The sequence below is a fragment of the Trifolium pratense genome, linkage group LG4 (genome assembly GCF_020283565.1).
Source record: "Trifolium pratense cultivar HEN17-A07 linkage group LG4, ARS_RC_1.1, whole genome shotgun sequence".
In the NCBI taxonomy this organism is placed as follows: Eukaryota; Viridiplantae; Streptophyta; class Magnoliopsida; order Fabales; family Fabaceae; genus Trifolium; species Trifolium pratense.
In genome coordinates this window covers 5,642,966-5,660,496 of record NC_060062.1, presented here as the reverse complement: position 1 = coordinate 5,660,496, position 17,531 = coordinate 5,642,966, and the positions used below count along the sequence as shown (strand labels likewise).

The following is a 17,531-nucleotide window of genomic DNA, read 5'->3' as shown; positions in this document are numbered from 1 at the left end:
CAGTGCCCCGGGGCACCTGTTAGCATATTTTAAACCAGCTCTTTGTTATAGACGGATTGACCCACCCAACACAGAAAGTCCACATGATTCCCAGTGGCATTATCGTAAATCAATCCCTTAACTTAACTGCAAAGCATCACTCTCCATTTCTTCCCCCATCGATTTCACATCTACACTCTGCTCGCAAATCTCTCTTATTAGGGCTCTTCAAATTTCACTTCTCAATCTTCAACCACTTTTCTCAATCAAATCTAGCGCTACTTTCTCCAATCTTCAGCAATGGTAAGTTTCTTCTTCGTTCTCTTCTCTATATCAAAACTTTTTCACCGTTCTCAATAACCTTAGATCTGATACTATCTCGCTTCGATTCCATATTTTTTTCATATTACGTTTCCAATTTCCAATTTCACTTCATCGTGTTTCTATAACTCAGAAACGCTAATCGTTTCATAATTTTGCTTTGTTTTGTTCGTTACTTCGTTAATTCGTTTGATTTTAGTTCATTTGCGATCTAATTGAAAATATAGAATTGTGTATTGACTTGTTTTCGTTTGTTGTTTTGATTGATTTTGCAGCCTCTCAGACTCGAAATCAAGGTAATTTTGTTTTTGATTTTTGATTTGAGGTTTATTTTGTGTTTTAGCTAGTCAGTGAGATTTTTTGTTAATTAGATTTATCAGAAACTAAACAGAGTTCAAGTGTTTAGAATTGTGATTGATTAACTGATGTGTTGTTGTGTAATTTGATAATTTGATCAGCGAAAGCTTGCTCAAAGATCAGAGAGAGTAAAGTCTGTGGATCTACATCCAACAGAACCATGGTAATGTTAACCTTGTCCTTGGATGTGTATGCTTATTACTGCTATGAAATTTGTTTTTATGAAATCTATGAAATTTGTTTTTATGCAATGAAGCTAAATTTAAAATTGTGTTTATATCTTGTTGCTTTTTAATGTGGAATTTGTTCAGTTCATTTGGTCTTTTTCAAGTGTGGCATCTATGTGAATAGTGGATATTTGAATGTTTTGCTGAATTGTGTCAATTTTCTGTCATTAATGCAGGATTCTAGCAAGTTTATACTCCGGGACTGTCTGTATCTGGAATTACCAATCTCAGGTGTGTCAATTTTTACAATTCAGATGTTTTATATTGTTATAACATATACCATATGAGTGACTGAATGATGAAATGTAATTGCTGTATGTTGGCACTTGAGTCAGACACAGGTGTTTGTTGATTGATATCCAGACAAGCTACCCTTTGCATGGTGCCTACATTACATATAATGAACGGCTGATTCATGAATGTAGTTCAAATTTAAAGCAGCCACACATTCTTTCTTTCTTTTTTAGAAAAACTAGTGAATACTCATAATACGCCAAAGAGTTGTCCAAAATGTTAGTGTTCTTCTAACATATTACTCCCACCAGTCTCGATTACAAGCAAAATACCTATACACACGATAATTAAGACCTGTTGATTGCAACTATCTTAATATAATCAACAAAGTACTTGTATTCTCCAAACTGCCCTTTATGGTATATTGAAATATAAAATTATATTAATTGAAAGGTATTTTAGGAATGACATCATTAAATATGGTAAAACTAGTTAAGATTTGCTTAGATTTTAGACCACCAAATGAGTTTTTATTTATATTGAGACGGGTGTAGTATTTGATTTATTTACATTTGCATATTAAGCTATAAATAAATAAATAAATTCTTTCATATATAAACTGGTCCTCGTAAACTCCTAAATTATGATGATAAGTAGAATGACTTTCCTTGTGTACAAAGTTAGAAGGAAGACTCCGGCTCAATAGATGTAACAAGTTTTGAACTGTAGCAATTTATATTGTGATCTTTTAGTGAATAAAACAGCATTTTCAGTGATCTTTTCTGTTGAAGACTGGTCGGAAATTACTGTAGCATTTTATACTTATAAGCAGATTGAGAGTGGGTAGTGTTTTTTAAAACTATCCCTGTAAATGAATTGATAGGAATAAATTCCGAAGAGCATTAGCACAATTGGCACCTAGTTCCTTTGGGGTGACCTGTTTTAACCTGGGTTAAAATTCCATTTAGGCTGATTAACCTCCACATTATTAGGCTATCATATCCCTCCCCACTCCAGGTGATTTATTTTTGAATTTTGTTAGATGTACTTATTTGTAGGTACATTTTGTTAGTTGACCTGTTTGAAATGCATTTTATTAGTGTGGTGAGGTTTGTGCCTTTGTAGATTTATTATCAGTATTGGCTGGTTCCACCAATATTTCCCCTTCATATATCCAAAGAAGATATATTTTGCTGGTTCCACTAATGTTCAGTGAGGCATATACTTCTTGTTTTTCCTTTCATAGATTCAGGGTTTCTCCATGATAATTTAGGACTCCATAAACTGATGCATTATATATATTTATAGATAGATTGGTGTTAAAGGACAGTCTCTACTCTCCTGTTCTACTTTTGAATTTTTCACAGGCCTTTCTTTGCACACATATTCGTTATAAGTTTCTATAATTTTGCTTGTGCAATTAATTTTAATTTCTTTTTATGCTATTTCAGACCATGGCTAAGTCTTTTGAGGTTACTGAGTTACCTGGTGCGTGAGTTTCTTTCAGCCTGTTTATTTCATTGTTTGTAAATCTGCCTCTTGATTCATTTGCTTGAAGCCATTTTTTTTCTTTATATATTTTATTTCATTGGTCTCAAATATAGCGTCGTTTTGCAGTTAGGTCAGCCAAGTTTATTGCACGCAAACAGTGGGTTGTTGCGGGAGCAGATGATATGTTTATTCGTGTATATAATTACAACACAATGGATAAAGTAAAAGTATTTGAGGCACACACAGATTACATTAGGTGTGTGGCTGTTCATCCCACCCTTCCCTACGTGCTATCGTCGTCTGACGATATGCTCATAAAGCTTTGGGATTGGGAAAAAGGCTGGATCTGTACCCAGATATTTGAGGGACATTCTCATTATGTCATGCAAGTGACATTCAACCCTAAAGATACAAACACCTTTGCCAGTGCATCTCTTGATCGGACCATAAAGGTTTAGATGTGTTCTTTTCATCAAATGTTTCCGGCATTTTCTTTCTTTCTTTCTTTATTTATTTTTTTACACACACCGTACAATAATGTTATGCATAAGCACCATTATATTCCCTTGCAGATTTGGAATCTCGGTTCTCCTGATCCAAATTTTACGTTGGATGCCCATCAAAAAGGAGTGAATTGTGTTGATTATTTTACTGGTGGTGACAAACCTTATCTAATTACTGGTTCTGATGATCACACCGCCAAGGTTTGATTTCTGTTTTTTTGTTTTCTTTACTCTTCATCTACCCAATGATTTGTTTTCCTATAAGTATATATACACGGCAATTAATAGTCCTGCTTAACCTTTGAAATAGGTATGGGATTATCAGACCAAAAGTTGTGTCCAGACTCTAGATGGTCACACTCACAATGTATCTGCTGTATGCTTTCATCCTGAACTTCCTATTATTATTACTGGCTCTGAGGATGGTACAGTCCGCATTTGGCATTCAACAACTTATAGGTAAATTGAGGCTCTTGACATGAGTTTTGAGTTTTATCTTATTCTATCTGGTGCATTCCTCCTGTTTTTTTGTGTCATCGTCATCACTCTTATAGGAACTTGAATAGTTTGTCTTTAGTTGATTTTTGTTCTTAGAGCAAGACCTTATCCTAGTATGCCTTTTCGTTTTTAAAAAACTATGATACTGTTACTTGTTGCTTCAGCTGTCTTATGATGACATTTTATGTCTAATGTCTAAATTTGACATTCACACGAGAATTTACATAGTCTTGAAATTAGCAGAGACTAGATGCATTTTCTAATTATTCTATTATATTATATTTTGTTTACTTTTCCATGTTATACTTTTCAAGATTTTACTAAAATTATAGAGATTATGTATATATTCTAGTGAATTGTTTTTAAAACTTTATGGTGGTTTAATCTGCTCGCAGGCTTGAGAACACATTGAATTATGGTCTCGAAAGAGTTTGGGCTGTTGGATACCTGAAGAGTTCACGCCGGTACGGTTATTTTTTCCCTCAAAGAAAATATTCGAAAGCAATTCCTGAGTCTCATACTTAGGCCCTTGAATCTTTAAGAAAATATTCGATAGCAATTCCTAAGTCTCATACTTTGGCCCTTGAATCATTTTGATTAGGACTATAGTGTCATATATTGCCTCTATACTGAACTATTTATATCCGATTAAAAAACTTCGTTTTCTCTTATATTTCACGGTATCTTGTTTGCTTTGATCACTAAATATATGAGCTACATTACCAAAACATCTATCTTTGTAGGGTTGTGATTGGCTATGATGAAGGAACTATAATGGTCAAACTTGGTAGAGAAGAACCTGTAGCCAGCATGGACAACAGTGGGAAGATCATTTGGGCTAAGCATAACGAGATTCAAACTGTCAATATAAGGAGTGTAGGAGCAGATGCCGAGGTATGGGCTCATTATTTGGCAGTAAATTATGTGAGCAAAACATGAAAACTCATTTTTTTATTAATGACACAAAGTACTGTCTTTTTAGATTGCTGATGGAGAAAGGTTACCGTTAGCTGTTAAGGAGTTGGGCACCTGTGATCTCTATCCACAAGTGAGCGAAGACCCTTTTTCTTACTATTTTGTTTGCTTATTTTGTATTACTATCTACTTACTTTGTTGTCATTTATGCTCACATTGTACAACCCTCGTAACAGATTTTAGGAAATAAGCATATTTACATTATTTAGCAATTCAGGCAATTTGATATAGCTATCTCATTCTTCATTTGTTTTCATTTTTATTAAACCTGACCATTTGTTTTGATACTGTATACATAAAGCCTGTTATTGTTTTATAGGATTCAATTGGTCATCGCCATTCTTGTGTAGTATATAATCTGGGTATAAATGAGTATTTTTTAAATGAGGTTAGGTTTTATTATGTAATGTGAAAACATTTATTACTGCTCCAAGTGGTGAGGAGCTTGGATTTCCTATACAAGGTCCGGGATGATGGAAAAATAGGTGTTGTTAGAGTTTCCTCCCCTTATATGGGTCCATCCAGCTCAACTCGGATTACTTGACAATATATTATGTAGTTTTTTAGTTTTGAGTTCATTATGGAACTATCATTGTGTAGTCTTTATAATCCATACTTGAAGAAGTGAGCTTAATCAGTTCTTTGGCTTCAATTACCGTCATTAATTTGTTTCTTCACGTGTCTTCACTGATGGCTGACTTGTGATTTGCTTTTTTATATTCAGAGTTTAAGGCATAATCCAAATGGGAGGTTTGTTGTTGTTTGTGGGGATGGTGAGTATATTATATATACTGCCTTGGCATGGAGAAATAGGTCATTTGGCTCTGCACTTGAAATTGTTTGGTCTTCGGATGGAGAGTATGCTGTAAGAGAAAGTACTTCAAAGATTAAAATTTTCAGCAAAACTTTCCAGGTTTGAACCTCATTTTGAAATACTCTAATTTTATCCATTTTATGATTGAAGATGAAAATGACGGTAACAGCCAACCAATCCTTAATATTTCTTTTTAAGTGTGAGCAAAACGGGTCCTTCAATTGATTTATTATTAAGGGAAGGGACCAAACAAAAACAATTGTCTTGAAAATTGATTTTCCTAAATTGAATTATGTCTAACAAACTGGAATGTCTATGCTGTCAATAAATAAAAATTCAAAGCCTGACTTTGTTCTCAAAATTAAATATCTCTTATTGCATAGCTGTCTCTTACTGAAATAAATCCTTCTCTAGGAAGTTTTAATTGAAGTCGAGATTTCATTTTGTTTTTCAGGAAAAGAAAAGTATCCGACCAACTTTTTCAGCAGAACGAATATTTGGTGGCACTGTATTGGCAATGTGCTCAAATGATTTCATCTGCTTTTATGATTGGGCTGAATGCAGATTGATTAGGCGCATTGATGTAAATGTGAAAGTAAGTGCTTTCTGATTTAATTACAAAAATGGCATTTTGTATCCTATCTTCAAAATTTTGTACATTAAATTAAACGGTGAAAATAATAAAATGTTGTTTCCATTGTTTTTAATAGAAAATGTTGAAAACATTAAACATGAAAATGATGGGACATTTTTATAATTAAATTGAAACAATATGAAAACAGAACATCTCTACAACCAAACTGACTCCTAAGTTTTTGCTTTTTTCCCATTCTGATACCTTATAAATTTTGTTGGGGCAGAACCTCTACTGGGCTGATAGCGGTGATCTAGTGGCGATTTCTAGTGATACATCATTCTACATTCTAAAGTACAATGTGAGTATTCTGATTGACTCAATTTTCTTATAGTCTTCTTTTGTGCTTTCCCTATCTTGTTGGTTGAATGGTTTTTTGGTGGTAAACCCACTAAACAGTTTGTTTCAACTGTTGCAGCGTGATGTTGTTTCATCATATTTAGATAGTGGGAGCTCTGTGGATGAGCAAGGTGTTGAAGATGCCTTCGAGCTCCTTCATGAAATGAGTGAACGTGTCAGGACAGGGGTCTGGGTTGGAGATTGTTTTATCTACACCAATGCTTCATGGAGGCTTAATTATTGTGTTGGTGGTGAGGTATTAACTCATTTTCCTTTTAGCTTCAAAGGAACTCCATATTTTATATATTTATTTATTTAGTGAACTCTTTGTCGTAATGAATTTCTTCTTTTATCAAATATAAACAAAATATTTATTGAATTACAAGGATCGTTTGAAATCTGTTGGTGCATAAATGAATTTAGGTAACAACAATGTTTCACTTGGATCGTCCGATGTACTTGTTGGGATATCTTGCCAGCCAAAGCAAGGTTTATTTGATTGACAAAGAATTCAAGTAAGTGGGACAACTGCTCGCATTATTCATAATATCTTGTGCAATAATCTTGATTTTTTTTTCCTCTCGATTGTTCTTCAGTATTGTGGGCTACACACTGCTTTTAAGCTTAATTGAGTACAAGACTCTTGTGATGCGCGGTGATTTGGAAAGGGCTAATGAAATTCTGCCATCAATTCCAAAAGAGCATCATAACAGGTAATAGTTCTTTTTTTTTGGTTCCCTTTCATTATTTTGTAATTATGTTGGGATATGTTTTTAAGAAATGCTTTTCCTTGAATGGGTTATATTTAATAAAATTATGTAAATATTGCTGAAAAACAAATGGAAAACTAATTACTAGTACATCAGTTTTGAAACTTGGAACACATGTTGTATTGTATCCATCCTAATTGCAATACTTGTTTTTATGGTAGCGTGGCTCATTTCCTGGAATCACGAGGCATGATAGAAGATGCCCTTGAAGTAGCTACTGACCCTGAGTACAGATTTGATCTAGCCATACAACTTGGAAGATTAGAGGTTGCAAAGGTAAGCTCTTCTGTCCAAGGAAGGCAATATTACCCGATTTGTGAAATCACGTAACTTGGGTATTTAATTTTCTTCATTTCTCGTTTTAATGAATTTGATTTGCCGGTGTATATTGAGACTAGTGTTCATCCTCTTGTTTTTCAGGCTATTGCTATAGAAGTAAAGAGCGAGTCCAAATGGAAGCAGTTGGGAGAATTAGCTATGTCTACTGGAAAGGTGTTTTTCCCCGTTGAATGAATCTATGTTTTTGCTGTTTTCTGTTAGTAATTGGCTGAACTATGCTCCTAAATATCCATGTCCAAATCTATTTGAGTTACATATCTAAATATTCATATCCTTATATACCACTGGGCTGTTCTCTTCTTTGCTCTTTTCCTTTACATCTCTGCCTTTCTTTTCTTGCTTTACATTTTCTGAATCCAGTAGACAACCCTATAACACAACACCTGTTTGGAATTGCTTATACAAACCCTTCTCATAATAAGTCCACAAGAATCATTTGGATTGACTTGCTTCCAAGAAGATCACCGTTCGGAACACGAGTGATTTGAAAAAAAAATACTTTTAATATAAAATGTTTGTTCGTGGTACCCTCAGTTCCCTTCTTTTGTTGCGACCATGTCGTTAGTAGGATATATCTGAAGACACCACATTTTTAGTCATCGTTGTGACTTTCAAACAATGTTGAGTGGCTTCCTTCGATTGCTTGATAATACTTCCAAAATGTACAGTAGTATTTTACTCAATCTGATACCGAATCAATCCATTAAGAAACACTTCACCCCCTTTCAAAATTCCCGAAGATCTTTTTGAGCTGTAGATGCTGACTCTAGTGCATGGCTAAGGCGTTCAATATATAAATAATGATTTTGGAGGCACTTGATATTTGTTTTTTGCGGCTCACTGTAATATTTGTTCTTGCAGTTAGACATGGCCGAGGAGTGTTTAAAACATGCAATGGATTTGAGTGGATTGTTGCTTCTATATTCTTCTTTAGGAGATGCTGAAGGAATATCCAAACTTGCAACTCTTGCTAAAGAGCAAGGGAAGAACAATGTTGCTTTCCTTTGCTTATTTATGTTAGGTAAACTTGAAGACTGCCTTCAATTATTAGTAGAAAGGTAAAATTCTACTGTTGCACTCTTTTCATTAATGGCGTTACTTGATTCGAATGTGATTATGCGTAGCTGACTTATGCTTTTGACAGCAATCGGATTCCAGAGGCTGCCTTGATGGCTCGATCATACCTTCCAAGCAAGGTCTCAGAGATAGTGGCAATTTGGAGAAAAGATCTCAGCAAGGTAACTTCTTATTAACAGATAGCATGTGGGTTGAATAAATGAATTATTATATTTATTTGGTAACACACACAGGTTAATCCCAAAGCTGCTGAATCTTTGGCTGATCCCGAGGAGTATCCTAATTTGTTTGAAGATTGGCAAGTTGCACTTGAGGTTGAATCTAAAGCTGCAGAAACAAGGTGTGTTGGGGAATGCATACTTTCTTTCATTATTTTGCAACTTATATAATCTGTGTACTACGCATTTGCAATATGTTTTTGATTAATTAATTACATTCTTTTATGATAGGGGTATTTACCATCCTGCAGAGGAGTACGTTAACCACACTGGTAAATCACATGTCACCCTTGTTGATGCTTTCAGAAATATGCAGATCGAAGAAGGGGATCAGCCTCTTGAGAATGGGGACTCTAGTCACGAGGTATACTAACTATACGGTTAACACGATACAAAAGTTATCTAAATGTTCAACTTGAAAATTTGTGAAGAAAAATAAAGATAGAATGAATGCTTGAGAGACATACACTTAGCAGATTTGATATTATATACACTTCTCATTATGAATACAAGTAAATAAATGCTAGTGCAACTTCATAAGTACATGAATGAGTTAAATCACTGTACATGATTTCAACCCTAAAGCTTTAAACTCTACTATAATTCCCATAGTCATTATGCTCTTTCCAACACTCCCCTGAAGCTAAACCATATAAGTCAAATGCTCCCCTTATAGACTTAATCAAGATGTCTGTTAATGGATCATTTGAATTGATAGACTCGTGATGATTTCTTTAGACAATTTTCATTAAAATAAAGTAACAGACAATTCGTATATGGCCAGTTCTTTCGTAATTGTGTGTATTAGAAGCTAAAAACAAGAGTGACATTGAACCCCCTTCTATCCAAACTTGAGAAGGAAAACAAAATAGGAACTTCTAAATACTCCGGTGATTAGCACTAGAAGTAATTGCGGGGACGAATCAATATGATCAACCCGACTTCCCAATCCTAAAAGCATTTGGTTTTGCTTGTAGTTTAGATTGAACTTGAACCGACAAAGCCAAAGTGGTTTCATAAATATTTTGTAGTTCATGATTTGATGTCCCAACCCAAAGGGTCATGCTCATCACCAAGTTGGGTTTGGAAATGAAGCTATGCTTTTTGACCCCGAACCCGAACTGAGGAAATGTGATTGGTTCAGCTAACAAGTTTGGTCAAATCCATCACAAATTGACCCTTGTGCACCCCTAATTGGCACTCAACAGTTGATACAAACCAGTATCAATATAACAGAGTTTATGAACACTTCAGAACAAATTAAGGAAAAAAGAGAGCTTTTTTTTAATAAGAAATGGAAAAGTGTTTACAGAATGGAAATCTCTTCCCAAGATCCTGCCTATAGATAGCATCAAGCTATCTATCCATAATACTATCTCAACAATAATCAAAAGGTAGGTCTCAACATTCTCACCCCCTCTCCTTATATTCAGGAAGCAACTTGCATTGGCTGTCTCTCTCTGATACACGTCACACATAATAACCAACTAGCCACGTTTTACCTTGGTACCCCTTCTAGAATACACTCTCCACACCTTGGGTCCATTGGTTGCAACATTTACTAATTGCTCATGTGGCACGTACCTATCAATACCCTCTCCTTCAGCCATAACCTTGTCCTCAAGGTTAAAAGAGGGAAACTGACTCTTTATCAAAATTAAATCTTCCCACGTGGCTTGTTCAGTGGCAGAATGAAATGTGGTATTAAACCAATATTCTGCCCAATGGATCCATGTCTTTGGCTGATCTGCTATAAAACACCTCAGGTATGTTTCCAAATATCTATTCAGAACCTCAGTTTGCCCATCAGATTCAGGATGATAAGCTGTACTCATTTTGAGTTGAGTCTCATGTAGTTTAAATAGCTTCTTCCAAAAACTACTCATAAAAATGGGGTCTCTGTCACTCACAATGGATAGTGGAATATCATGTAATTTAGTAACCTCCTTACTAAATACTTCAGCCAAACTCCTAGCAGTATAAGGGTGTTTGAGACGTATGAAATGAGAATATTTTTACAATATGTCCACCACCTCCAATATGGTTTCATAACCTTTTGATTTTGGTAACCCTGTGATAAAATCTATGGAAATATCCTCCCATATTTGACTTGGTATGGGCAAGGGTTGCAATAATCCTCCTGGTGAAGAAGTTAAATACTTCTGCCTCTGGCACACATCACAACTTCGTACAAATTCTTGAATCTTACTTTTCATACCCACCCAATACACATTAGCAGCCACTCTTCAGGTTTTGTAAAAACCAGAATGTCCTCCTTGAGGAGTTGAATGAAACTCCTGCAACAGCTTGGGAATTAATGCTGAGTTACTAGCAATAACCAACCTTCCTTCATACAAAAGCACTCTTGTTGATATTCAAACCCAGGCCTAGAAACTGGATCTAATTGCAAATCCTGAATAATTTTTTGCAATTTCTCATCATGTTTCGCCTTATCCAGCCAATAAGAAGCTATAGCTATTAATTCCACCTCTTCACCCATCCTAGAGAGAGCATCAGGACCTTTATTTAATTTTCCTTGCTTGTAAACAATGTCAAAATCATAGCCAATCAACTTAGCAGCCCAGTTTTGCTGCTCCGCAGTGACTATTCCTTGCTGCATCAATTTTTTTAAGCTCTTCTGATCTGTGAGCTTAACCTTTAACATCTCAAATGTTTCTTGAGCTTCCTTTCCCCATGAAAAGTTATCCTTCTTGGTAAGCTCAGTTAATGGTTAATCTTCCCATAATCTCTTATGAATTTCCTATAGTATCCAGTCAAACCCAAAAACCCCCTAACTCCTTTAACATTTTTGGGTATTGGCCATTGGATCACACTTTCCACCTTACTGGGGTCCACAGATACCCCCTCTTCAGATATTAAATGTCCTAAATAGTCTACTGTCCTTTGAGAAAATGGCACTTTTTATTAGCAACTAGCCCATTACTCAACAGTAGCTGTAAGACATGCTTTAAATGCTTCATATGACTCCCAACTAGTACTATAAACTAGTATGTCATCAAAGAAAACCAAGACAAACTTTCTTAGAAATTCTCTAAAAACATCATTCATAAGACCTTGGAATGTGGAAGGAGCATTCATAAGGCCAAAGGGCATGGCCAAAAATTCATAATGCCCTTCATGTGTACGAAAAGCAGTTTTATACACATCCATCCTCCTCTTTAACTCTTACTTGATGATACCCTGATTTAAGATCAAGTTTAGAATAAAACCTGGCTCCATTAAGCTCATCAAGCAATACTTCAATGACTGGTATTGGGAATTTATCAGGAACAGTCACTTTATTCAAGGCACGATAGTCTATACACATCCTCCAAGAATCTTTCTTCTTCACTAATACCACGGCTTGAAAACGAACTTGTGCTGTGTCGAATAATACCAATTGCTAACATTTCTTTGATCTGCTTTTCTATCTCATTCTTATGGTGGTGGGGATATCGATAAGGCCTAACATTCACAGCATTTTGCCCTTCTACAAGGTTGATAGCATGTTCCCCGTCTCTCTTTGGGGGTAATCCAGATGGCTCCTTGAAAATTGGAGAAAAACTTTGAAGCAGCTCTTTTAATTCCTTCTGTTGCAATACTGATAAAACTCGTTCCTCTCTTTTCATTTGTTTTTCTATACCCCAAACTCCTCCATGAGTCTCACGCTTTCCTTTCCTCAATATACTTTGTAAAGCCACCACTAGTTTGTCACCTCCTCCTGTTTCATGAAGTGTAATCCTTTTCTGATTCGTCCAAAATCTCATGTTCTGCTTCCTCCAGTTCATAATTGTATCTCCCAATGTTTTGAGCCATTCCATTCCCAACACTACATCAATTCCTCCTAATTCAAACAGGTGCAGATCTGGTTTCAATTGAAACTCTCCAATGCACATGTCTAAATTTCTGCACACCCCCTTTGTAGACGTTTGAAACCCATCTCCTAACTTGATTTTCATTTATGGTGTTTCAAGTACTGGCCATTCCATTTTGTACACTAATTTCTGAGAAATGAAATTATGTGTAGCTCCACTGTCTACCAACACAAGAACAGGAACCCCACGAATCAACCTTGAAACTTCACTGTTTGGTGATTTTCGTGTGCTATGTGAATGTGACTCAACTCCAATATACTCACCTCTCCGCCTTCCTCCTCTTCTGCTCCCTCTACTTCTACTATCAGGGTATTGGTGCATAGGGTGAAATGCACCCCCACATTTAAAACACAACGCCTTCCTTCTATCCATAAGCCCCTGATAAGGTAGACGGGTAAAACCTCTATCACGAGGCCCATTTCTTTTTTTCTCATGTTGGGCTTGATTTTCATTCCTTGTCCCAATAGATGGCCCTCTAGAACCTCCTGCTTCTTTTCCTTTCACAAACACCCAGTCAAAATTGCTACTCTTACCCCTTCCAAAAGAGTTGGAACGATTTGGGCCAAACCCAGATCTAGGCCAACGTTGGAAATTAGACCCACTTCCTCCTTTGACTTCTCTTTCTACAGCTCTGGTCACCTGCAGTAATTTGGTACGATTCAAATCACCTAAAGCAGCCAAAATTCGTACCTTCCCTTTGATTTCTCCTTTCAACCCATACAAGAAATATCCCAAAAATTGCTTGTCAGGAAGTTTGGGTATCTGTGCAGTGAGATACTCAAACTCTGTAATATATTCCTCCAACGTTCCATCTTGCTTCAACTCTGTTAACTGCTCGTACACGTCCCCATCACCATGTCCTCCGTATCGTTCCAATAACGCTTCCTTCAAACGATCCCACGTCAATTCATCTTCTTCCCCGATCAACGAGTTGAAAAAATGAATCGTGGATCTTTCCGTACACAACTGGGCCAGGTTCACCCTCACCTCTGGATCCGTATCCTGAACCTTGAAATAGACTTCGGCACGTGAGATCCACCCAGCCGGATCTTCACCGTCAAACGCCGGTAGCTCTACCTTCTGACGGATTGACAAAATTCCGTCATCGCATCACCTTCGAGTCCACTCATCGACCCTTCTGTATACTTCTTTTTCTCTAGTGAGACACGATCCACCGCCTTTGGAGCTTTCACCGATAAGCTCGCACTCCCTTCATCTTCTTGCGTTGTCTTTCCCAAACACTTTTCCAACATCGCTAACAGGCTCGCGTGATTCTCCTTCACCGCATTCTGTACATCAGCGAGTGTTGTTCTAACAACAGAGATCTCACTCTCTAACGATTCAACTCTACCCTCCATCTTCGAAAACGCTGCCGGTGTTACTTTTCTCGCCGACATTCACTGATTCCCGTCAAGGAATCCGGTAGGTCGGACCAAATTGATAGTATCAATATAACAAAGTTTATGAACACTTCAGAACAAATTAAGGAAAAAAGAGAGCTTTTTATTAATAACAAATGGAAAAGTGTTTACAGAATGGAAATCTCTTCCCAAGATTCTGCCTAGAGCTACGCTCCTATAGATAGCATCAAGCTATCTATCCATAATACTATCTCAACAATAATCAAAAGGTAGGTCTCAACATTCTCACCCCCTCTCCTTATATTTAGGAAGCAACGTTGCATTGGCTCTCTCTCTGATACACGTCACACATAATAACCAACTAGCCACGTTTTACCTTAGTACCCCTTCTAGAATACACTCTCCACACCTTGGGTCCTTTGGTTGCAACATTTACTAATTTCTCATGTGGCACGTGCCTATCAACAGTCCATATATGTGATCTTATATACTTCATACTTGGTTAAATTTTATTATTACATGGGAAGCAGATATTAGTACACATCAAAATATGAATGAGCAAAATCATTTTACATGAATCTGAACCTTAAGCTTTAAACATTCTTCTGTTTCTGATACTCACGATGCTGTTTCCTGCAGTTCTCATAAACGTTTGTCTGCAATGAAAATAAAAATCTACAATTACTATTGATTGTCTGTGTTTCGTATTGGACTATTACTTTATGTTGTTTTTATGTCCTCTTGGTACAGTTGATTGAACAAAATGGAGATGAGGATTATAGAGAGGAGCATGAAGAGGAAAATGGAGAAGATTATACCGATGAGCAGGTAGAACAAAACGGAGAGGAAGGAAGCCAAGAAGATTCTACTGATGGTGCAGTTCTCGTTAATGGCAACGAGGCTGATGAAGAGTTGAGTACAAATAAAGAATGAGTCCCGTTGGCATAAAAGCATTTGGTTGGGACAGTGTGAAAATCCAAATTTTGTCTCTGGTGATTGATTGTTTCTGATGTGCCTTTGCTGACTCCCCAATTTGATTACTAGCTATTTTTAATACAGTTATTACTACCTGAGTCCTACCAATCAGTTTTTTTTTATTGTGTATCATATATTTTACCATAACTAGGCTGTATATTTCGGAATTAGATGATATTGTAAAATTAGGTCCATTATCAGTGACACCAAATCTCTTCTTGACCTATTTTTTTTTCATAATTTTGTGCGGCTATTGGTTTTGAGATTTTGTAACATTTTTTTTTAACAACCATGTGGGTATAATTATGCTAAATGATTCCTGCAAACTCTATTTGCAAACTCTATTTGTTGCTTGATAATGTATCAAGATCACAATGAGTTATGTTATATCTTAATTTTCTTTTATGCGAGTTTTTATAGGTTAGGATCTATGCTAAATGTTTTCTGATAGTGGGTTATTGTTGTAATTAGTTTTATCGGTTATATAAGGTGGGTTGCTTAGGCTCTGTTTATCGTGCACAAGAATATTGTTTTGGCAAGGTCTATTATGAAAGAGTGAAAGAAATCTTTCACGGTGCACAAGGAAAAGTACCTGCTATAGGCAATTGTTTTTGTTTTTAAATTAATAAAAAAATCATCTTTTTATATATTACATATCAAGTCCACCATTTTATTAAATTATATATTGGTTAATTATAAAATGACTCAAACTTCATTAAATTTGTTATTACCCCAGCCTATATGGCATTAATTTAACTATAAAAAAATAGAGAAAGAAATTTAAGTGTTCTGAAAATTCAATTAAGTGTAAAAAAATTGCAAAAGAAATATTTTTCTCAAAATTTCCAGAAATTGAATCCCTAAATCAATGGCATATAGATCGAGAGGTGCTGAAGTTCCAAGTTCCATATAGATCGAACGTTTGTGTGAGAAGTCAAAAAGGACAACCATAATTGCCATTGAAGGACAGAATCGGAGGTCGACGACAGAATCGGTTATTGAAGGACAACCATAATCGCCCTAATCTGTGTGATTGAAACTTTTGCCCAGGTGTGTACTCAAGTGCTTATACCATTGATTGATTTGTGTTGGTGTTAGTTGCTGCTTGATATTTTGAACTTGTCATTCGTTGTGTGGGTTGGTTGTGAAGTTATGCTCTATGATATGCCTTTATAGATGTGTTGGTTGTTGTTTTAATTCACTCCACTGATGTGTTGTTGGTGTTCTTTTATGTATTGAGGATTTGAAAAAATCTCATAGAATAGTAAAGTAGATTTTGAATCCCTAAATCAATGGCATTGCGCATACGAACCTTGCTCAAAGTCATCGTTCTTGGAGACAGTGGGGATGGAAAAACTTCACTGATGAATCAATATGTCCACCAGAAGTTTAGTCAACAATATAAAGCTACAATTGGTGCTGATTTTGTCACTAAAGAACTGCAGATTGATCACAGACTCGTTACTCTACAAATATGGGACACTGCAGGGCAGATTTCAAAGTCTTGGTGTTGCATTTTATAGAGGGGCAGATTGCTGTGTTCTAGTCTATGATGTTAATGTCATGAAGTCATTTGATACACTTGAAAACTGGCATGAGGAGTTTCTCAAACAGGCAAACCCTTCTGATCCAAAGACTTTTCCATTTACATTGCTTGGAAACAAAATTGATATCGATGGCGGAAATAATCAAGTGGTTTCTGAGAAGAAAGCAAAGGACTGGTGTACTTCAAAAGGGAATATTCCTTACTTTGAGACATCTGCAAAAGAGGACCTCAATGTTGAGGCTGCATTCCTATGTATTGCCAAGGCTGCTTTAGCCAAAGAGTGCGACCAGGACATATATTTTCAACCTATTCCAGAGCCTGTTGCTCCAGTGAAAACATACACTAGCTAAAATGAATAAAAACGGAACAGTTTGTGTAAAATGAATAAAATATAGATCAGTTTGTTGAAGTTACAATGAGGTGTGGTTGAATAAAAATAAAGAGAAGAGACATTTATTTATAGGCAAGTCCCAGAAAAATGAAAGCATAATTAAAAAGAATCTGGACGCGCCAAAGTCAGGCCCACGTTCTTAAAAAGAATCTGCAGATGTCCAACTTTTGCAGCAGTAGACGTTCAACTTTTACAGTCTTCGAAGGACGCGCCATCTGCAGTTTCGCGTTTTGAACAAAGAAAAAACGTATATCCCTTAAAATTTATCCGGTATATGATAGTTAAAATTTATATATCAGTAAGAATTTACCCTGTGTAAAATAGTTTTTTTTAAAAAAAAAAAATTTATTAGTAAGAACTTGTGTCACATGATAATTATTTTGAATTTTTTATCAGTGAGAATTTATCCGGTATATGAGTTAAATTTATATATCAGTTACAATTTACCCCGTGTAAAATATTATTTTTTTTTTGAAATTTTTATTAGTAAAAACTTGTGTCACATATGATAATTATTTTGAATTTTTTATCAGCGATAATTTTTTAGTATATGATAATTTTTTTGAAATTTTGAAATTTTTGCTTGCTTTTTTGTATTCATGTTTTT

General features: G+C 35.7%; 1 protein-coding gene and 1 pseudogene across 1 annotated transcript; both read left to right on the top strand.

Moving 5' to 3' along the window:
* The first annotated feature begins 58 nt into the window (after window positions 1-58).
* Window positions 59-15,392, top strand: LOC123921614 (coatomer subunit beta'-2-like). The gene is made up of 24 exons (XM_045974237.1): window positions 59-282; window positions 576-596; window positions 759-820; window positions 1,061-1,115; window positions 2,570-2,606; window positions 2,736-3,061; window positions 3,182-3,313; window positions 3,423-3,571; window positions 4,006-4,074; window positions 4,354-4,504; window positions 4,593-4,658; window positions 5,310-5,498; window positions 5,854-5,994; window positions 6,260-6,334; window positions 6,452-6,628; window positions 6,796-6,887; window positions 6,969-7,085; window positions 7,304-7,418; window positions 7,563-7,634; window positions 8,343-8,539; window positions 8,626-8,719; window positions 8,792-8,898; window positions 9,008-9,140; window positions 14,763-15,392. Exons 1-24 carry the CDS (start codon window positions 280-282, stop codon window positions 14,943-14,945), a joined length of 2,763 nt encoding a protein of 920 aa, XP_045830193.1. The 5' UTR covers window positions 59-279; the 3' UTR covers window positions 14,946-15,392.
* Window positions 15,393-15,978: 586 nt separating this feature from the next.
* On the top strand, window positions 15,979-16,883 carry LOC123922003 (annotated as a pseudogene).
* The last annotated feature ends 648 nt before the right edge of the window (window positions 16,884-17,531 follow it).

Bases quoted from the DNA above. Each gene is read 5' to 3' on its own strand.
- LOC123921614 (XM_045974237.1), top strand. The intron at 2,607-2,735 runs GTGCGTGAGTTT...GTCGTTTTGCAG, and splicing joins TGAGGTTACTGAGTTACCTG to TTAGGTCAGCCAAGTTTATT. The intron at 6,888-6,968 runs GTAAGTGGGACA...ATTGTTCTTCAG, and splicing joins TTGATTGACAAAGAATTCAA to TATTGTGGGCTACACACTGC.